The following is a 22,888-nucleotide window of genomic DNA, read 5'->3' as shown; positions in this document are numbered from 1 at the left end:
ACTGGACCGAAACAAGATATTCTTCTTCAATTTATGATACATCAATTTATCTCCTCTTGTTTCCTGATCTGAAGGTACATGTATGTGTAATTTTAATGGGCAAATTGTATACATAAAAAGTTACTGTACTTAAGATTCCTTCATGAGATGTTTTTTCTACTTTCGTATGAGGCAGTAGATGGGGACATTATGACATCAACTGGTATTGCATTCCAAGTAATTACTCCAGAATATTTTACTGGCTGTCTTGAAGTTTGATATTTTAGCAGAGGAATGTACAAATCATTGGCATATCTAGTGTGATGTGGATGGACATCCTTTGTTATTTTGAACATATCATTTAAAATGTGGGGTAACAAGTTTTTATTATACATTTACATAAATGATCATGCAACTTGCAATTTGTGTATTTGAAATATATTAAGTATATTCAGTTTTCTAGAAAGAGGTTCAGAGGGTGTTCTTGGATGAGAGTTTGTAATTGCACGCATTGCTCTTTTTTTTGTAATACGTGTACATACACTGTATTAAGGAGAGTTTTAGCACAATGTCCCCAAATCAAAGTACAATAAGAAAGATGGGGTAGAATAATAGCATTGTATTTAGCAATATGATGAAGACTTCTGTGTCTGCGGACTGAAACAAGATGTTACCATTTGATACCCAATTTGATGGAAGGCAATGATAGTATCAGCCTCTTCATGATGGCCTTAGAGTTGACTTGGCATGGATGCTTGTAGTTGGCCATTATTGTACTTCAATTCAAGAATCTTCCACCATGTGACATACACAACATTTTCTGGGTGATTCCTGTGCTGTACTGAGGCCTTTTACATTCCTCTATGGTAAATCTGACAAAATCTTCCTTGAAAGAAGTATTTTTTGCAATTCCTTCCCTCTCTGGCTCTGAGCGTGATGTGGTCCAGTAATGAAGAATACTTTTGAGGTGGAAGGTCTCTGGGTTTCTCTCATGATCAATACTTGGTGGATTTGCTTACCACGAGCAAGACAAACCCTCTTTGGTAGAACTTTGGCCATGGATCCATAAGATAAACTGCTGCGTTGCAGAATGGTTTCATGGATGATGGTACATGTATACACTAGCAGAATATCCCTCAAGTGTTCTTGTCTAGACTGCTTTCTTGGTCTTCAGTGGTGTCCCATCACCATGGGCTAGAGGAAGAGGCACATGTGTGAGTGGGTAGCTGAATACTTGCTTGAGATCAATTACATCGCTTCAATCAGCAGGGAGGCGGATGGGGGCATAGGGGTGATCGCCCTCCCTGTGATTGTTTCAAAGAGTGAGGAGGAAAAAAAAAGTTAACAAGAAGAATGAAGAGAAATAAAAATGGATGTCTGTGCAGTGTAACTCTAAAATTAGCCTACAATTAAATAGAGGAAAAAGCAATGTTATGTTAGATTTGGGCCCCCTACCCCTGTCAAAATATCCTGGTGTTGCCCTCCTTGGGCTAGTTTAAAAAAATTTATTATCACTAACAATGTGTTGTTGATAATGATAAATTTGCAAACAATCAGTCAACTTGCACAACAATAGCTTTTAACAATTCTAAAAACTGACTATTTTTATGTAACTTTTCCAAAGAAGCTAGACCTAGTAATAATAATCTGTTATGAAATCAATAATGAATATAAATGCTGTCTGTCAAACCTGTTCCTTAACCATTGACTTACAGCACCAGAGCCATGTGCCAATCCCAGTTCAAATTCAAGAGCATTATGGGATATCAAGGTGCTGCATCGTTTGCATGCCCATGTGTCCAGTGTGAGGGCATTAGCTGTCTGTCGTTCCAAGACCGCAGGAGATCAGATGTTGGTGTTCTCGGTTGGTGGTCGATACTCTATCAATTGCTGGAAAGTAAGCTTCTGTTCAGAGGTAAGTTTGCATTTAGAGCAATGTTTTCTTGGGGAAAATTTGGCGTTTTATTTGAGTTCACAGATGAGTGCTCACAAGTGTTATCTCCAAAATGTTTTTTAATATTGTTGTTCCCTTATTGGAAATAATGTTTAACAAAAGACTTGCATATAATTGGGAAAAACTGTTTCCCCTTAAATATGATACAGGCTTCAGAGAATGAAAGGTTTAGAAATCTATTAATTTCACTGATGAATCAGACTCATTTGAATCAAATGAATCTTGAAAGAGATTCATGTAAAAATGCAAAACGTATTTCACATTTTTATGTACCATGGATTTCCTTTTAAAAAATATGACTATATTTGCATGTACATGTAAACCACATTTCAAAGAAAATTAAAAACTAATTTATTCAAATAGTATGTATAGTGAGAGCTCTAATAGTAGAATGATTATAATGACGAAGGAGGTTTTATCCACTCGGGAGTACTGCAGCTTACAAATTCACATCTGGGTCAGGGAATAATTTTCCTGGTATTGCATCGCAATTTGCTCCACATTTTTGAAAGACTGCTATGCATAAAGTCTTTGGTATAGCATATTTTTACATAGGACTGTACTTTACTTAGGTGAGAGCTTTTCTTTTATGACCAAAAATGCTATTCACATTTGTAAAGCAAAATTATTCCCGGTGGGTTACCTTTAATTAGCCATTTGCCTCTGAACTACTTTTTTTCATTTTCTCTTTCATATCTAGGCATCTACTGTATCCTCCATTAAGCAGATCTGTTCTGTCCGCCATCTTGCCTCTCACTCCTCGCTCATCTCAACGAGATCCAGACAGAAACTGAGACAGCAGGGGAAGCTGTTAGACCCTGATACCAGGTTCTTAGGAGTGTCGGTCTGGCGAAGGGGTAATGGGGAGGGCGTGGCTCCCACCAGTGGAGGTCTTGTCATGATGTGCGCTGCAAGCTCGGATGCTCTCTTGAGGTGATTGGATTTTTTTTTTGATTTCTCCTTCCTTCCCATCTCAAACTTCACTTTCATTGTCATCAGTGTGTCTCTTTAGGCCTCATTTGGTTACATGATACAGTCAAATCTACTAATGTGAACACCTGTCTCTAAAGACTACAATTTTGCTTTGAATAGGCTATTTTATCCCTTTTTAATCATGTAGGAACCTGTTTGTAATGGCCACCATGGGCCCATTTCATAAAGGACTTAATACCATTATGGTAACTTTGCCATTATGACACCTACCATGGTAACATGGCTCAGCAGCTAATCAAAATCAAGGTTACCATGGTATTTATCATAATGGAAAAGTTATCACAATAGTTGTAACTCTTCTTGAAACAAGAATAAAGACCCATATTCTTGTTTTCATGGCTGATCTTTAGAGACGGGTTTTACTGTATTCTTCCACAAACGGGCAACACTGGCATATTTGCTTGAATTCTACAATGATCTCTCTTTTTCCTTTTAAGTGCCGTATCAGGAGACGTAGGCGATCATGGCTTGGCACAAATCTCTGTTCCAAGCTGTTTGAATCGGCTCCAATGATACCATGAAATAAAACGTGTTTTAAGAATCAGTATTCATGAAAGGTTTGGCAAATTGATATCATTCACAGTTTCAATCACTCTTTTGTATCAGGATGGGTATCTTATTCAGAGGATTATCGAGATCGTTCTTGCAAAATATGCAAACATATGTAAGATGCTAATTAAATATTCATACAATTTCTCACTGTAGATTTTCATTTGGAAATATTGCCCGCCAATCATTCTAATGCTATGTCATCCTTCCCTATTGTTACAGGTTTTTCTGCTTCGATGAGGACAAATGCAAGATCATTCCTCTTGGGAGTAGTAGCATACATGATTGCTGTCTCCTGTGTGTGACCACTATTAGTTTGACCTCTGACCTCGAGGTCAAATCTCGGACGATGGTATTGACAGGAGGAACCGATGGGCGTATTGTTGTGTTGGATCCGCAGGGAGTCGAGGCACAAGCTCATAAACATGCCATTAAGGGATCTAAATGTGATGATGATGACGAGGAGGAAGAGGAAGAGGGGAGAGCTGGTGATGCTGCAAGATACTTGGACACCGTTGAGACTTCATTGAATGATGCAATAAGGACAAGACAACAAATGGAGATTGATGAACGACATGTAATAGTCCTTGAAGCAAGTAGATCTGATGTAGACCATATTTCTGTGACTCATAGAGGTGATGGATTAGGTGAGGGAGGCAAGTCCCTCCTCCATCAGGAGACACCATCAAGCGAATCTTCCAGTGCAGTAAGGACTAGTGGGTGTCCTAGCACTCAGAGTCATTCCTTTCCTTCATCCAGTCTTCCATTTAATAGAGATGAGAACATCCAAAGCGTTTCTATGACAGCCTCCAAATCAACAGAATCTGTAGCATCTCCCGTGCAATTTACTAATAATAATGCTGATGCAATGCATGTCAGAGACAAAGGAAGTCTGCAGAATGACGAGGCCATGTCTTTGTCATCGACGCAGGCAGCAGCTGTGACCTTTGATCATGTGGAAGGTCATGACACAGGGTCAGTAGGTCAACTTGTGTCGTCAATGTCTGCGCATCAATCAGGAATCAATGCTTTGTCAGTTTGCAATGTTCAGGGTGAGTTAGATTTTTCATGAGTCAAGATTCATGTTTATATCAACATGATCCTGGTCAATGTCAAATTTAAGAAATCTAGCATAACTTGTAGATACATCTCATTATGTTATGAATAACTAAATCATGCATGCTTTTTCTGATTTAAAGGGCTGCGTGTATCTTTTTTGGAAGCTTGTTTACCTAAGTTTTGAATAATTTGATTTAATTTGTGATATACATTCATCATTAGACACATAATTAGACCAATTGGAATATAAAGGTTTTTAAATGAATAACATGCAGATAACACTGATCTGATCTAATACAAACATACAAGATTACAAAGAGAATAGAATGAACCTTCAACCGTTTGATTTCTTTAATTTTTCATCTGGCATCTGAATAAGAAAGGACAGCGATTGAAATTCTTGAAGAAATATGTGAAGTCAAAGTAGAGGCAGTTCCCTTCTTACTAAAGTAAATCATTATCAGACATGGAACAGTATACTTTTGACTGTGGTAGGTAATTCATGTGTCTCACATTTTGCAGAAATCATGAATCATTTCGGTAATCGCGTTATTGGCGTAAGCTATTACTATTACTATGTTTCGCCTCCCCCTTCTAGATGACAAGTGGTTGGTCGTCAGTGGCGGCGATGATAATGCGATAACAGTAACTCTCTTAGACCTCACTTCCTCAGTGACCACTGGGAGTGAACGTACGATAGGTACAATTCTTGATACCTACAAGATACCCACAGCCCATGCTACTCAGGTTACAGGTGAGTGTGAAGTATGAGAAAACCCAGCCCTCTTTGATTTAGAAATGAAAGCAGACTAAGAAAAAACAGTTGTACCTTCTTTAGCAACCACCTGTTTATTAAGAGACCTTGAATTTTGTTTCCCCTTTACTACTACTATCTTTGGAGCGTTGTGGCCCAGTGGAGTAGTCTCCGGACTTTGAAACAGAGGGTCGTGGGTTCAAATCCCAGCCATGGCGTAGTTTCCTTCAGCAAGAAATTAATCCACATTGTGCTGCACTCAACCCAGGTGAGATGAATGGGTACCTGGCAGGAATTTACTCTTTGAAATGCCGAGCACGTAAAAGCTGCTTGAGCTACAGCCAGGATAATAATATCCAAGTCCTTTGGAAGCGCATAGAGACGTTATTCCTATTACTATTATTTCCCATTGAAATTTGTGATACTTGACCCTGTCCAGAAAGACCACTTTGGGAGTGTTTCATGAAAAATATCGTCCGTGATTTTCACTGACTAACTTGCTCTCAGCCAATCAGATGCATGAATTTTCAGTGAAACATCTTTCTGTGAAACTCACTAACGACAGTTTTCATGAAATGCACCCCTGCTGATAAAGACCAATTTTCTTGTCTTGTTTGGTTATTCTTTAGAGACAAGTTACTCTCCAAGTTTCAAGGTTATGTCAATGAGATTTGATATTGGTAAATTTTTTTTCTGAATTACCTTGATTTTTTTAATTGATTTGTTCTGATATATTGTATGGATGCTACTGATCCTCCTTTTTTTGTCCAATGTTTAGTTTCTATTCTAATTTCTTTTGTTGTTCACTAAATCAGAGTGTTTTATATTTGGTGTTTATTTATACTGGAGAATTTGATTTCATTATAAAGCCAGGGTTCCACCAAAACCAAATTCTCCTGAATTATTTTGGACTGATTCAAGCCGAATCCGGCATTTTTCTGAAGGTTTCGGTGGATTCGAATCTTCCCAAATCCCTCCTGAATTTTCTTGCATTCACGGAGGGAGGACAGAATACTCCCGAAACCACCTGAATACGTGTATTTGGATGGATATGCTGCTGATTTGGGTCCCGTGTAGCCCGGTCTTTATGGCAATTTCATGTCATTTTGTTTCCCTTATCTGTTAATATGAATATTCACAATTTACATTGAGTTTATGATGTTTATTCCATTCAATGGTGAAATTTCATGTTGTTTCCTTTGTAGGAATTCAGTTCATGAAAGAAGCGAAGACATTCCTATCTGTTTCTGTGGATCAGAGATTGAATCTTTGGAGACTGAAACTATCTGAAGACAACCTAAAGATTGAAGAGGTAGGCTTGTTAATTGTCATGAAACACATAAACTTGCAATTAATTGCTTAAGTGAAACAAGCATTCTGGTTTGTTGATGTTGGGTATGATAAATAATGTACAATCAATAGCAATCTATACCAATACGTCATCAATTTTCATTTTTTGCATTTCAGCGTTTTTATACCATATTTTGGTAAGCATGATGAAAAACCCCAACAACCTAACTTTGGTGAGAATCGGTGCGTGGGGCCCCAAGATATGACCTCATGAATACGAATTAGCCCCATTGAAGTCAATGCATTATTGGCCTGGTTCTAAAAGTTAGGAACCAAGCCAATAATACATTGACTTCAATGGGGCCAATTATCGAGGTCATATCTCAGGCCACCATGGACCGATTCTCACCAAATTTTGGTAGTGGGGTTTTTTCATCAAGCGCTACCAAAATATGGTATAAAAAACGCTGAAATACAAAAAAAAAAATTTGTGACGTCATCACTTCGGTACTCTTTCACAAAGCATGTCATTGAAATTATGAACAAAAGAGACAAGCTATGTATGTTTCAAAGATTTATTATGCTAAAATGACTAGCAAAATGACTAGCAAACTCACTTGTACTTCCTTTTATCTATTATTGTAATATTACTTGGGGAAACATAGGAAAAAATCAATTAGAACCCTTTCATAAATTGCAGAAAAAAGCCTTACGTATCTGTACTAAATCTTCCTATTATGCATCATCTGCCCCCCTCTTCTTTGAATTAAAAACACTAAATATTTATCATATTTATGAATTTAAAGTTGCAGTTTTGATGTATTATATTAAACAGGAAATGGCACCTGTAAACATAATGAATTTTTTCAATTATAATAATGATTTTCACCAGTATAATACTCGTTCAGCTTCTCATTTTCATCTTCCACTGACCTCTAATAATCAAATTCATAATTCTTTTAAACATGCAGGACCTAGAATTTATAACAACTTAGATCCTATAATTCGTTCTTGTTCAACTGCCTCCTCATTTAAAATTTTACTTAAAAGACAATTAATTAGTGGTTATTCATCTTGATTCCCTTTTCTAAACATACATGTACCCTCCTCCCCCCTCTCTCTTCTCTCTTTCTCTCTCTCTCTCCTTTGTTTGAGTGCAATGGGTCATGGATGTGTGTTGGGTGTGGGTGATTCTGTGTTTGATGTATGAATATATAATGATTACGTTATGATTATTAATGATTATTTGAATACCTGTAAAGGGGCAACTGCCTAACAAGATTTTAATCTTTTTGGTTGCCTCTTACCATATGTTGATTTTTCTTTTACATGAATGTATAAATTATATTTATTTGTTGTATATTTATTTTTTGTATGTTTTGTTACATTTATGCATTTATATATTATGTTATTTTACATTGTATTTGAATATTTTTATATGGTTAATAAATGAATTGAATTGAATTGAAGTTATTAATACACTGGTCATGCTGATATAGCTTGGTTTTCTTGGGGGCTCAGGAACGTTTTGCAGAGGAATTTAATTATAAAAAATGGCAAGGTAAAATATTTGCATTGGATGTGGCACAAGTGTGCCAAACATGTGCAATACAAATGCAACTGTTGCACTTTGTCATTACTTGATATTCGCATCCTTGGCAAGTCCTTTGCAAAATGTTTGAGCTCAATGAAAACAGCAGTGGCGTACAAATGGGTGACTTTGGGGGGGGGGGCGCTTACCCCCCCTCCCAATTTTTCACGACCAAGAAAAAAGAGAGAAGGTGAAATATGATATTGTTTTCTGAATATTATGTCAAAATATGTTACAAAATTTGATTTTTGTAATAAAAATTTTGATATTAAAAATGTTGATATTTTTGCTTTCTTGCTTTGCTTTATCGCAATTTTTCAGAAAGTTTGCCCCATATGCCATATAGGGGCCCCCTCAAATTTTGTTGCTCATTACGCCACTGGAGAAACATTGATGTTGATGGGTTTTACTTTCCCCATTTCCCCCATCATGCACCATTCCTGATTTTTTTTTTGTGTATAAAGATTCCATCGAGTGTTTATTTCAATAAATACTTTTCAAGGATTTTATGAATATTTATATTTCATGTTCGTATATTTTGCAAGCACAATGATTGAAAATTAGTTCAAAAATATGAAATTTAGTATTTGGACCAATCTAATGAAATAATCTGAATCATTTTCCAAATTGATATTTTGTTGTAATTATGTAATAATTTGTTATACATTACGCATGTAGGTGAGAATGATGTCATCAAGCTTTGTTCATGTCTCTGATGTTGCTGGGATGGATACATGGTGTGACAGGTTAGTATTATATGACACCTAGATAGATCCTTGTGTTTTGATTGGTTGTTAGATATCGTTCATTCAGCCCATTTTACAATGACGTCATCACCGTGCAATTTTGGATCCATTCATCGTGCAATTTTGTCCATTGCACTCGCGCACCGAGACTGCAGCTCATGCATGCACCAGCAGTGTGCATGTTGTAATGACGTAACAATCAACAGACCGAACTCGCACTGCATGAGCATGCATCGAAATTCATGAATTTCATATGGGAAAAAAAAAAAAATTAGGTGTCATATAAACCAAATAATCAATGTTTATTTCATTCGTGCAATGGACAGAATACTTCATTCGGTGAAAGATGAATAATGATCCATTCAACTCGGCTACGCCTCGTTGAATGGATCATTTCATCTTTCACCTCATGAAGTATTCTGTCCGTTGCACTCATAAACATTCATTATGTACATATAGTGAATAGGCATGAGTGTGATGGTGCAGGATTTCATGAGGTGAAAGAGAGAAGCCCTATTCAACTCTGCTGTGCCTTGCTGAATGCAAAATACTGTACCTTTGCAGAAATAATATTTGCTATTTTTGTTGTGCAACATCTTGAAAGCGAAAATATGAACAATTATCAATGTATTAAGTAATCTTTGAAAATAAGGAAAGAATTAATGAAAGCAAAATGCATTATCTCTCTGTGCTTCAAGCTTGCATCATATCTGTGAGAGCATAGTGCGCATTTAGCCAGTATGCCCTAAGCTTAATGCATCTGCATTTGTTTACTTAGCGTAATGACTGGGCCAAAAAGTGGAGCGTTGTGGCCCAGTTGATTAGTCTCCGGACTTTGAAAAAGAGGGTCATTGGTTCAAATTCAAGCCATGGCGTAGTTTCTTTCAGCAAGTAATTTATCCATATTGTGCTGCACTCACCCAGGTGAGGTAAATGGGTACCTGAAGGAATTTGTTCCTTGAAATGTGCGTGCACTGTAAGTAACTACAGACGCTAAGCTCGAGTTGGGGCAATATAATAAAAGTCCTTTGGAAGCACATAGTGACGTTATAATCATAAATTTTTGATGTCATATGCACTATACACAAACTGTTCATTGTTAGTATTTATGACTTGAATTGTATTGGGATGTCACGTCCTACATGTAAGCTATGCAACGGTACATTTTGAACGGTACTTGTGCAGTGGTACAAATGTTGCATATTCATCCTCCCATTTGCTTGCATACAACAAGCTACATGTAAGTAGGTGTTGTACAATCAACTATAGAGGGCAGTATCTGTCAGGGGGGTGCAAGGACATGCTGTTGGGGGCGGGGGGTGGGGGCAAGACCACTTATTGGTGACTCTATATTTTTTCTCTCCCTATTGAATGATACAGGTTTTATAGAGTTAAACATCTCTTCTTGATGCATTTTTCTATTTGCTTTTCTTCCTCATTTTTGTCTCACCTGCATAGCAGAGTGAGACTATAGGTGCCGCTTTTCCAATGGCGGTGGCGGCGGCGTCAACACCAAATCTTAACCGAAGGTTAAGTTTTTTAAATGACAGCATAACTTAGAAAGCATATGGACCTAGTTCATGAAACATGGCCATAAGGTTAATCAAGTATTACTGAACATCCTGCGTGAGTTTCATGTCACATGACCAAGGTCAAAGGTCATTTAGGGTCAATGAACTTAGACCATGTTGGGGGAATCAACATCAAAATCTTAACCTAAGGTTAAGTTTTTGAAATTTCATCATAACTTAGAAAATATATGGACCTAGTTCATGAAACTTGGAATTAAGAGTAATCAAGTATCACTGAAGATTCTGTGCGAGTTTCAGGTCACATGATCAAGGTCAAAGGTCATATAAGGTCAATGAACTTTGGCCATGTTGGGTTTTTTGTTGTTGAATTACCATCATATCTCTGTAAGTGTATTGGTCTAGATCATAAAACGTGGACATAAGAGTAACCAAGTATCACAGAACATCTTGTGCGAGTTTCAGGTCACATGACCAAGGTCAAAGGTCAATGGATATTGGCCATGTTGGGGGTATTTGTTGAATTACCATCATAACTCTGTAAGTATATTGGTCTAGTTCATAAAACTTGGACATAAGAGTCGTCAAGTATCACTGAACATCTCATGCGAGTTTTAGGTCACATGACCAAAGTCAATGGTCATTTAAGGTCATTGAACTTTGGCCATTTTAGAGGTTATTATTAGATTGCTGTCATAACTTTCAAAGTTTATAGATGTAGTGTATAAAATGTGGATATAGGGGTAATCAAGTATCACTGACAAGTTTTAGGTCACATTATCAAGGTCAAATGTCAATGAACGTAGTATTGTATCATATGAATGGTGTTTTTTTCAAATAATTATTAAAAGGTTGTTTTTCAAAGTCAGCACTGCTGCTATATTGAATCGCGTGATGCTGGTGAGACCGCCAGAGGCATTCCACTTGTTTTTTCTTCACCACTTGAAATCATAGGGAAGCAGTCGCCACAACTCACTCATGTGGTGCTGCCACAGTCCATCAGGGATGAGGATGGATTTATGAGCTTAAAGACAGCACAGTTCATTCGCTTTTATTACCAGCTGCAATTAATTGATCATGTCATTTAACATGGATTATTTTTGTCCCAAATCTATTCCAAGCAATGACTTTTTACAGTTCTAAGCTTTATGCCCTTGGCCGTGAACATGGGGTAGGTCAAAGAACAGGGTCCCGTCTTACAAAGAGTTGCGAGTGATCCGATCAATTGCAACTATGGAAAGCCAGCAAAGTCAACATATAAAATGCATGTATGTTAAAACAATTTCTAGATATGAGTGTACATCCATAAATTCGTTGATTTCTTGACAATTTGGTGTGTTCTCTTTTGTTTACAAAGGACATTTTGCAAATTTCCTGTATGAAAAATTATGTCACTGATGGATTTCCATAGATTTACGATTGATTGGATCAACCGTAACTCTTTGTAAGATAGGGCCCTGGTAGGACTATACATAGGCATCCCTTGTGCTTCCTGCTGTCTTTTTATCACTGGACAAAAGACAGATGACAATTGATTTCTGCAAGATGGCAAGCAGCACAATGAAATCATGTTACTGATCACTGGACTTGAGAAAGTCCAAGAGTTGGCGAAAGCTGCCTTCCTTGTCTCGGAATCAGTAGGTTGATACGAGCTTCAACATTTAATGGTTGATGTTTGATTTCTTTTCACAGATCATCAAGTCAGCAACATGCAGTGATCTGTGGACAAGGTCTCCAACTGCAGAGTATCTCAACGAAGGAAGATGATGCCATAAGATGAAGCGTGATACCTTCGAAGGCCAGACCTAGGATCTTCATATGTTCTGTGTGTCAAATGCAGATGTGATAGGTTAAATCGAGAGTATGTGGTATAGCGTCTTTTCCTGTGGTTATGAAGCAGCGCTTCTCAATCTTCTCCACTAGATATTAATTTTGGGCTCTCCACAGTGATATTTAAAAAGGACACCAGTTGAGCAATAATATCCATCAAAGAACTTTAACATACTAAATAGGCTTTCAAGAGCTTCTTGAGCTGGTCCACAAGTGCTGCAGTTTGCTGGAATGTGGGTAGCTTGTTCCATGGCTAATTCACAGCAATAGTGGTAGAAGAAATGTCACCGGCAGGTTTTGGAAAGGAGAATGATTACTTTAATGAAGCAATTTTTCAGACCGTATTGTGCAAAGAAGATCCCTATTTACCTTTTCTAAGTTGAAATTAACTAAAGTCAGATAGATTTATGTGGTCCCAAGAGGTTTTAATAGGCAGAAGATTTTTTTATATATTCTCACTAATTCACATCAGTTTTGGCCACTTTTCATAGATTTGTTTAGCCAAATGTATGACAAGTCACAAGTCGCCACTTTAAGTTAAGCTTACTGAAATCATGCTGTTTGATTGGCCTGAAGTGTATTTTGTGATTGATTTTTAGCATTGGTGTTGAAAACAGGCATTTCTGAAAATAGGGTCTTTAACCACTTGACTGCGTAGCGCGTAATATTATGTGCTGGGCAAGCGTACGATCTGTGCGGGGCACGTAATATTACGTGCTTGACCTATCTTCTGTTTGAGGCGTCAGCACCGCGCTGTTAATACCCCTACGACGCATGTATATCAAATTTCAGACTATGGCCACCAGATGGCGCTATTCTACAAAAAGTTATTGCAACTTTTTCAGTGATGTATAAATGTTTGTATTCACTCTTCCATAGTGAAAGTGTACGGCACTCAGTTCAAAATGGCGACTCGCAGTGGAGAAGCGAATCAGAAGGATTTTGATGAAACTTTTGACGATAGGAGTGATAAATTTAGTGTAAGAACTGTGTCAGAAGGGGAGGATGATTTGTTTGTATGGATATTGGAAATAGTGATGAGGAAAGTGATGTGATTATTTACAATTTTTCCCCCAAGTTGCCGTCGGTTGTAGTCCCAAATAGATCTAACTTGTTCGTCCCATTCAGTAGTACCAGGGGGGTCAGTGTGCATTATGACTATAGCAGTCAAGTGGTTAATATGGAGATGCTTGTCTAGCATTGAATGATAGTTAAAAAGTCATTTTGTTATCAGAAACCAGTATTTTCACATATTGTGCAATATATCCGTATTGTACCATAATTTAGGCAAAATATAAGTCCATATTACCAGAATATTGTTTATTCAAAGTTAAGGGTTGAATAAAGGAGTAGTGGTTTGTATATTAATTATTCCCTCCCCATTAAACAAAAGAAACCTCCATGTTACAGCAAAGACATTTTCAAGTGTATTAGTTGAAAGTTCATGATAATGTTAGCAGAGATATGTTAATTACATCTTGATAAGAACATGATAAATACAAATAAAACAAATTTTCATCTTTTTTTGCAATCAATTTGGTTTTTTTACCTTGTGAGCTTTTTCCTACCTGTTTCCGCAGGCTTCTTCGGACTAGCTGACTCACTGCCGATACTACCTGTTGTGATTTGTATTCCCATACAAATAAGGACTCGAAGACAATTTGTTAAGGTTCCATAACACAAGTTGACTAATCCTTTATTTAATAACTTCGGACAGTCCCGCGCCTTACCCCGCATGCAAAGGGGTGTACGTACGGGCAGTACAGATAAATACAAGTCATCTCATTACATCTCCCTTCTTTTAACAATTATATCGTGTTCATCCTTAAAATTGTTTGAACAGTTTCCATAACATTTTGGGATGATTTCTTTTGGTTACTTAATTTCTTCTCACTTGCAAAAGCTTTAAAGGCATGCACATTTCCTATTCATTTGCAATATCATATGTCATACATTTTCACGAAACTTATCACACACACACACAAAAAATGTACATATGCTCAATCCTTCAACTATTGAAAATCTCTCTTTTCATCAATGTTAACAAAAAAAAAATCCTAACACAATGCCAATAATTTTGGCAATTATTTTTCACTATAAAATAGGAACAGTTAGAAGTTTGAACTCTTTAAGCACACTTGTTTTGCTTTGTAGTGCGTCAATCCACATATAAATTTTTACGTAAACTGTTTGCGAACATTTTCCAGCTCTTAGTCATCTTGAATCTTGAATCTTGAAGAAGTACTCTCCCAAAAGCGTACACGCTGTCCTGGAGAGGGTTGTGCTGTGTCAGGTGCTGCCAGTGCTTCAGGTGATGTGGTGATCCTGTGGTGGTATTCTTGGTGCACTATATACAGTGTGCTAGGTGCAGTGTGCGGGTGGTGCGTGTGTGTCCCTCTTACAGCATCTTAAGGGGAGGGGGAGGCAACATTTGCTGAATGATAGGCAATGTTGCTCCCCGGAAGCCAGCTATAGAGGTCGAAGTTACAGCAGCGTTTGGGAGAGTATTCCAAATACGGATGGTTCTTGGGAACATACTGTACATGTAGCAGTTCACTCTACAAAAAGGCTGGGTGTACTTGAGCTGATGTCCAGTGTGTTGTGAACGTTGTGGACGAGAACTGCTGCTTAACTTAATCTGATGTGGCATGTTGATGTAAACATAATTGTGATGAATTTTGTAGAACATCTCACATTGGCTAAGAAGGCGTCTGTGTTGGAGAGTATCCCAGTGAAGAGTTGACAACATCGATGTTACACTGGATTCTCTGCTGTAGTCATGAAGGACAAACCGAGCACCCTGACGCTGAATGTTCTCAATAATGTTTACATCTTTCTGTATGTGAGGATTCCATGCACATGAAGCATACTCAAGTTGAGGTCTGACAAGTTGCTTGTACGCAATGTCTCTCACTTTCAGGTCACATTTACCCAATGCTCGACGTATGATTCCAAGAGTACGAGCAGCTTTGGAGGATATCTTCTGTGCATGGGAGTTCCAACTCAGGTTGTCTGTGATGGTCACACCGAGGTATTTACAGGAGGTTGCCGTTGGAACAGGTTGGTCACTGATGGTAAAGTTGCAAGCCAAGGGTTGTCGTTTCAATGAGATACACATGTGGGCACACTTCTTGACATTGAAGGACATATCCCACAGTTTTGCCCAATCTGATAATGTTGAAAGATCTCGCTGGAGATCATCTGAATCATTGTACATATTAATAACATTTAACAAGCTTTTAGCACTTTTAACTTTGCTTGCCTAAACATATTTACATATAATACATTTAAGGGTCAAAACATTCAAGTCTGTGCACATGACGACCTGATCTAGTGATATATGTGTTCTGGGATCAGTGAACTTTTGTGAATTGAGTGTATCACTACTTGTTTCAGTACTGTCATGACCAAGCTGTGGAATGACCTGTTCTGTTTCATGTTGGGTTTCATGTTTTTCTCCGGTTTTTCCGGATATGCCTACGGGTGCGGCGTAGAGTTTGACCACTAGGTGTTTGTACTTCATAAGATTTAGGTTCTGGTCTCTTGTTAAGGATTGTTCCTTTTTCCCATTTTCCACTCTCCTGATTCTGCACTCGAACCTGTTGTCCCTGATGTAGTGGTGGAAGGGAACATGTGTTCCTGTCATATGAGGTCTTCTGCTGATCTTGTCTTGCTTGGAAGCGTTCTTTGACAGCGTCTCTGTTAGGATCGTGGTTTCTGATCCTAGTTGGAAGATCTGATTGTATCTTCCTGCCTAACAGTATTTCTGCTGGTGATGGTCAATGGGAGTGGCTCTCAAGTATTGCAAGGCTTTGTTGATGTCCTGCTTGGCTTGCTTTGCTTCCATCATTGTCGTCTTGATGGACTTGACCAGTCGTTCAATGTAACCGTTGGACTGGGGGTATCTTGGACTTGAGGTTATGTGAGTGAACCTCCATTCTTCAGCGAAGGTCTTGAACTGTGCACTACTGTATTGTGGGCCATTGTCACTCAATACCTTTTCAGGTGTGCCTTGTTCTGAAAATATTTCTTTGATCAAATCGATGATATTGGCACTTGTTGTATGCTGGAGTTTCTTCACGATTGGAAACTTGGAGTAGATGTCCGCAACCAACAGATACTCCTTCCCATCTAGGTGAAATAGATCGGTTGCGATGACTTGCCAAGGTCTTGTCGGGATGTCATGAGGATGTAGTGGTTCTGGTGTTTGTGACTTTCCATATTCCTGGCATATTGGACATGACTTCACTCTCTCTTCAATGTGTGAATTTATGCCATGCCAGTAGATGGAATTTTTGCCAGTAGCTGGCTTTTTATTACTCCTTGATGTGCATTGTGTAGTTTGTCTAGAAATTCTTGTGTTAAGGCTTTTGGAATGAACACTCTTGACCCCTTGAGCAACACACCATCTTCAATGGACAATTCATCTCGGTATGCCCATTACTTTCTCAGTGGTTGTGCGACATCACGTCGATCTCCAGGCCAACCTTGAAGGATGACATCTCTCAATGCGCATAACTCATCATCTTAGGCAGTTGCATTTCGTACTTGCTGAATCTTCTCTTCAGAAAACATGACATGATCGATGCGCACTGGTGTTTCTATAGTCGGACCTCGTAGGGGATTGAGTCTTGACATTGCGTCTGATAACAACATCTCACGTCCAGGCTTGTATTTGATGACTACATCGTAACCTTGAAGATGTAGAAGCATCCTCTGTAACCTTGGGGAGCTGCTCAGAGGTTCTTTAGATGAATCATCTCATTTGGCTTGTGGTCAGAAAGAATCCTGAATGGCTTGCCATACACGAATGTATGGAATTTCTCGCAAGTGAATATCACAGCGAGCATTTCCCTCTCGATGTTGGCGTACCTATCTCTGTGTCAGTCAGTGACTTTGATGCAAAGTCTATAGGTCTGCCTTTCTGTGTCAGGGCAGCCCCCGAGTCCTCTAGATGAAGCGTCAACTTCGATCACCACTTTTTCCTCAGGATTGAAGTATACCAGAGTGACTTCATCACTGATCAGTTTCTTGATGGACTCGAATGCCTGTTGATGCGATGCTGTCCATGCAAAGATTGCATCCTTCTTCATCAACTCTCTAAGTGGAGATGTTTGTGTTGCAAGGTTGGGGATAAATGGAGACATGTAGGTCACTATTCTGAGGAACTCTTGTAACTGCTTCGTACTTGCTGGTGCCTTGATGGCATCAATGGCTGCAGTCTTCCGAGGGTTTGGGTGAACACCGTCCTTGTCAAAAATCAATCCAAAGAATCGGATCTGGTCCTTCTTGATTCTACACTTCTCTATGTTGAATACTAGACCATGTTCCCTTGCTACTTGCATGAGATGGTGTAGATTCCGGTCGTGCTCTTCTGAATTTGCTCCAATGTCGGCTACGTCATCAGCTAGGCCTATTACCCCCGGACTTTTCTCTAATATCTGGTCCATCTTCCACTGGAATATATCCTGGGATACAGACAATCCAAACGGAAGTCTTTTGAATTTGTACCTGCCGAATGGACTGTTAAAGGTAGTAAGGGTACTTGACTCATCATCCAGCTTTACTGACCAGTATCCCTGCTTGGCATCGAGCGTTGAAAATACCTGGGGCCCGTTTTTCAACACCTGGACAAGTTAGTCATATCTTTATCCACCAACCACGGAGTTAGTTCCAATCTTACTAAACCCGTTTCACGAAGGGCTTCCTAACTAGAATCCCTTGATATCGATACTATCGGTAGAAAGAGCAGACGAGACGTAGCCTTAGTCACAAAATAGCATAATTTTTGAAAAGCAAAAATGTGATAAAACTGCAATTATTGTGATTAATTTGGAAATACATCTAATAAAAATAATAGCAGAGGCAAAATATGAACCATGCATACTTAAACCATGAAGACTTGAGCATCTAATTGCTGAGAAAATCAAATTATGAATATATCATTTCATGACTAAAAAATCACATGGGGACAATGAGATGGGTATCCCCGGGATAGTAAATTTTGATAGTTTACGAAAGTAAACCACAATTGTTATCTTTGTAAAATAATGATAATTATACGTTTATTTATGGTTCCAAACATCATCAAAATATAGTTTAAATTAATTTTTTTTTTTTTTTTTACATACCGAAACACACGATTTGACAAATTCTTTGCATAAATTAGAGATAGAATTTATCAAAAATGTTGATAAGTGTTTGAAAACGACGAATACGAGTCCAGTTATGGATGACCTGCCGTGGTAGAATCTTTATCGATTCAATTACTTTACTATTTTAAAATGAGTGGTTTTGTTGCGTTTTACCAACAGTTTTGATAGTTTCTGTGCATAACAATTATTATTGAATGATCTATCACACCTGTTTTGCAATGTAATTTCAACTTCTATGAATGATTACGTAAGATTACAATTGTCAAATTTCGAGGCAATTTTGCATGTCATAGTCTACCCACGTGATGCCACTACGTCATTAAGAAAGAAGTTATGACAGGTTCGGAGGTGTCATAAATATTTAGTGAGGTTGTTGTACCCGATCTTGGTAAAGAGGGCTTCGTGAAACGGTTAGCGGACAAGTAGCTCACTATCTCCGATTTAGTCAAGAAGTTAGACTTATGACGGTGTTGAGAAACGGGCCCCAGGGCTCCTGCAAACTTGTGTTTTATCTCCTCTAGGTTAGGAATTGTGGTATGCGCTCGCTTGATTGCCTTGTTGAGGTCTTTGGGATCCAGACATACACGCCAATGTCCATTTGGTTTCTGGGCATAAACCAAACTTGATACCCAATCTGTTGGATCAAAAACAGGCACTATCACACCCAGTTTCTCCATCTCGCCCAATTCTTGTTTTATCTCATCTTTGATATGTATTGGACATCTCCTTGCAGGGTGAATGACAGGCTGCACATCTTTATCGACGACTATGTGATATTCTCCACTGAACTGTCCTATGCCTTCAAATCGATCAGGGTAGAGTTTTCTAACTGCTCCTTGTCTGTGATAGTGCAGTTTGAGGACTCCTTCACCTCACAGTTCATTTTCACAAGACCTAACTTTAGCGATAATGGCAATCCTCCGAGGGCTAGTCCATTAGTATCCACCACATAGAATGCTGCGTCAATCTTCTTGTCGCCTCGCATACATGTGATTGTGTGGATTCCGAACAATGGTATAACCTTCTGGCCATATCCTGTGACTATTGTCCTTGTCTTCTTGAGCATCTTTAGGACTGCTGGTTTCTATGGCTTAAGCATTCTGCTCAATGTAATCGATAGAAATTGTCTCAAATCTGCATATTTCAACCTCATCTGGATGATCATCCTCGTGCATTTCATGGACCTGCTTTGATGAATGGCAACCTTGGTATTTCTTTGGTCCCATCTCATGCTTCTCACCCTGTTGCTTCTTCTATCTGTTTGGTAAAACCTTGTGTTACACCTTAGATCTAAATCTAGAATCTATACATCAAATATAGTCTACATACAAAATAGAGAAACATGTAATAATTCATCATTCATGCACAAATAATTTCAGGGAATTGCCTTAAGTCTAACACATCAAGGAATATCAATTTCAATAGAAAGAGTAAGAACATCAAATTCTTTAGAGAGTGTCCTCAATGCTCAATATACATTTACAGTCTCAGTTCCTCATTTGAAATAGACTCTGATCTTGTCATGTCCTTTCACATACTCACTGACACGGTCACTTAGTCTTAGTTTGTCATCTGTGAAATGTATCTTCTGGCAGATCCAGTCCAAGTCAATCACCCAATTTGTCTCTCAACTGGAATCTAAGATTCATAATCATTGAACATTCCGATCCTCAGTTATGCAGCCCGTGGAAACTTATGGAAAGTCTCTCCTATGATGGAACTGCAGGCCCTCTGTTACATCTAAATTTCACCGGAATCCAGTTCAGCAAATCTTGGTCTACTTGTCGTTCCCAATAAAGAGCTAGATGTAGACGTTATCACAAAAGGGTCCCGTCCGGTCGTATTGTGACGTTGACGATCCTCATCAACATAATTTATGTCGCGATGCTTGATCAATCAATATCAGTCCGCGTCGATGTCATGGCAACCTGCGCTTGAAAAGTTCATGGGTGTGTGTGTACCATAACGTATCGCCCCAAGCGCCGTAGTGGATTCCTTCGGTACACAACGGGAAGACTTCGGCACGGTGTCTCACTGGGCTTTCGCTCAAACGACCAGGCCGGTTCAGTCAATTCCGTCAATCACACGGCACAATATAAAATGTTTCCCATCTGATCTTTATGGTAGATATATCGAAACAAAATTGATCCAGTCATTTCTATGATGAAAGTTCTGTACCGCTGCCACCATGTTGTGATTTGTATTCCCATACAAATAAGGACTCGAAGACAATTTGTTAAGGTTCCATAACACAAGTTGACTAATCCTTTATTTAATAACTTCGGACAGTCCCGCGCCTTACCCCGCATGCAAAGAGGTGTACATACGCGCAGTACAAATAAATACAACTTATCTCATTACACTACCCATCTATGTTCGAGTCAGCGCTAGTCTGAAGAAATCTTCAGAAGTGAGGAGACAAAAGCTCACACGAGGTAAAAAACAAATTGATTGTGAAAAGATGAAAATTTGTGTATTTGAGTTCTACCAGTCAGAAGAATCTCTGTACTGATAACATGATAATGTATTTATTTTACATATATATATTTTACAAATAAATGTTTATTTGGTTACAAACTGAACTTTAGATGAATATGGCATTCATTTTAAAAATCTTAATTGATTAAAATGTTTTTGATAAATCTTGTTAATGTCACACTTTGCCTATGATTATCAGGAGTATATAATCATACAAATGAGTTTAGTTGGTCCTTTTGTTTTAGATGAAGAACTGACATACATTGCAGCTGTTCAAAATGATAAACAATTTTTTATTAGGCATAAACTGTTTTTAAAAAAACCCAGACTTTATCCACAATTCACTTTGTATGGATTGCTTTAAAATGGAACTCCCATAACTCTTTATATCCCTACCTTTGACTATGCAGGTATGTTCCAAGTGGCAATTTACTATCCCTGTCAGCTGTCACATTAAAGGTCATGTCCACCCCAGAGAAATGTTGATTTGAATAAAAAGAGAAAAATCCAACTAGCAAAATGCTGAAATTTGATCAAAAATCGGATGTAAAATAAGAAAGTTATGACATTTTTTAGTTTTGCTTATTTTTAACAAAACAGTGATATGCACAACTCAGTGACATGCAAATGAGACAGTCGATGATGTCCCTCACTCACTGTTTGTTTTGTTTTTTATTGTTTGAATTATACAATATTTCATTTTTCTACAGATTTGACATTGAGGACAAACTAGACTAAATCATATAGTATCAAACAATGCTAATTCCACATGCTCAGGGAAGAATCAATCGTTTCACTTGACAATGAAGAGAAAATTAGAATATTCCATATTTCATATAATAAAATACAAAAGAAATAGTGAGTGACGTCATCAGTATTCTCATTTGCATGCCCACCAGGATGTGCATATAACTGTTTTGTGAAATTAAGCGAAACTTTAAAATGTCATAACTTTCTTATTTTACATCCGATTTTGATGAAATTTTCAGTGTAATGCTTGTTGGATTCTTCTCTCTTTATTCAAATCAAATTTTTGTTGGGGTGGACTTGTCCTTTAAAGTTAAGTTCAGAAGTCAAGCCTGGATCCTGTTACATAAAGCTTAGTGATTGATTGTGGGGAAAATTTATACAATCAATTTGCATTGATTACTGTGTATGATCAATTGTAAACATATACCCCACAATCAATCGCTGAACTTTATGTTACAGGGCCAAAGGGGTCATGCACCCAGCAATTACTTTATTTTAAAGATAAATACCAGTTGTGGTAACGATCTCAAAATGAGTTCGAACAGAATCTGATAAAATGACCACCCAAGTGTCTGTATGTATAAATAAAAAATATGTGCCAGTGGACTCTGGAAAAAATGTGTCTTTGCTGTGAAATGAGCAAAATAAGCACAGAATTCCATAAAATTATATGCCTTTATGTGTTAGTTATCATTAGAATTTATTGGTTTTCATCTAAGATTTCATGACGAGTTGATTTCAATGTACCAGATCTGGATCTATGATATTATAGTGTGGTAATTAACCTTGATTTTGAAAGCTTTCTCATGAAGAAGTTGTCTTCGGCAATTACTTTCTTTTACTTTTAACTATAACTGTTCCACTAAAGAAGATTGTGATGATATTCCAGTGTTTGGCCATCTTAGGCCATACAATTTACCTAAATAATGGAGACTTCTCAAATAATACCAATGATTTATAAGTTATATCCTGATGTACTTTTGAAAGATATTTTTACGATTACATGGAAGAAAGCTGGGATTATTTTAAAAACCTTTGTTTTTGTGAATTCTTATTTCATTCAAATTCACTGAAAGAAAGTAATATTTGTGAATTTTGTGCCTGAGGGTGTGTTTGTGCGAGAGAAAATCGCAGAGAATGCTTCTCCCTTTCATGATAGAGGAACATATATATAGGGAGCAATCTAGGTCCATGGTAGAACAGAAGAGAGTATGTGTGTGTGTGCATGAGA

The 22,888-nt window shown here is 37.9% G+C and overlaps 2 protein-coding genes across 2 annotated transcripts in view; one reads left to right on the top strand and one right to left on the bottom strand.

The window, feature by feature from the left end:
* Window positions 1-14,254, top strand: part of LOC129272365 (tRNA (34-2'-O)-methyltransferase regulator WDR6-like) — a 41,206-nt gene extending 26,952 nt beyond the window's left edge. Inside the window, exons 19-25 of the mRNA XM_064107390.1 lie at window positions 1,695-1,894; window positions 2,634-2,866; window positions 3,698-4,527; window positions 5,133-5,288; window positions 6,494-6,600; window positions 8,848-8,915; window positions 12,137-14,254. Coding sequence (XP_063963460.1) covers window positions 1,695-1,894; window positions 2,634-2,866; window positions 3,698-4,527; window positions 5,133-5,288; window positions 6,494-6,600; window positions 8,848-8,915; window positions 12,137-12,224 — 1,682 coding nt within the window. The 3' untranslated portion in view covers window positions 12,225-14,254. The remainder of the gene's footprint in view (window positions 1-1,694; window positions 1,895-2,633; window positions 2,867-3,697; window positions 4,528-5,132; window positions 5,289-6,493; window positions 6,601-8,847; window positions 8,916-12,136) is intronic.
* A 1,774-nt stretch (window positions 14,255-16,028) lies between these two features.
* On the bottom strand, window positions 16,029-16,987 carry LOC135156086 (uncharacterized protein K02A2.6-like). The gene is made up of 2 exons (XM_064107218.1): window positions 16,823-16,987; window positions 16,029-16,499 (listed from the first exon to the last, which is right to left on the bottom strand). The coding sequence occupies exons 1-2, from the start codon at window positions 16,985-16,987 to the stop codon at window positions 16,029-16,031; spliced, it is 636 nt and encodes a 211-aa protein (XP_063963288.1).
* Between the last annotated feature and the right edge of the window lie 5,901 nt (window positions 16,988-22,888).

Source organism: Lytechinus pictus, chromosome 12 (genome assembly GCF_037042905.1).
Source record: "Lytechinus pictus isolate F3 Inbred chromosome 12, Lp3.0, whole genome shotgun sequence".
NCBI classification, from domain to species: Eukaryota; Metazoa; Echinodermata; class Echinoidea; order Temnopleuroida; family Toxopneustidae; genus Lytechinus; species Lytechinus pictus.
This window is presented reverse-complemented; position numbering and strand designations above follow the sequence as displayed.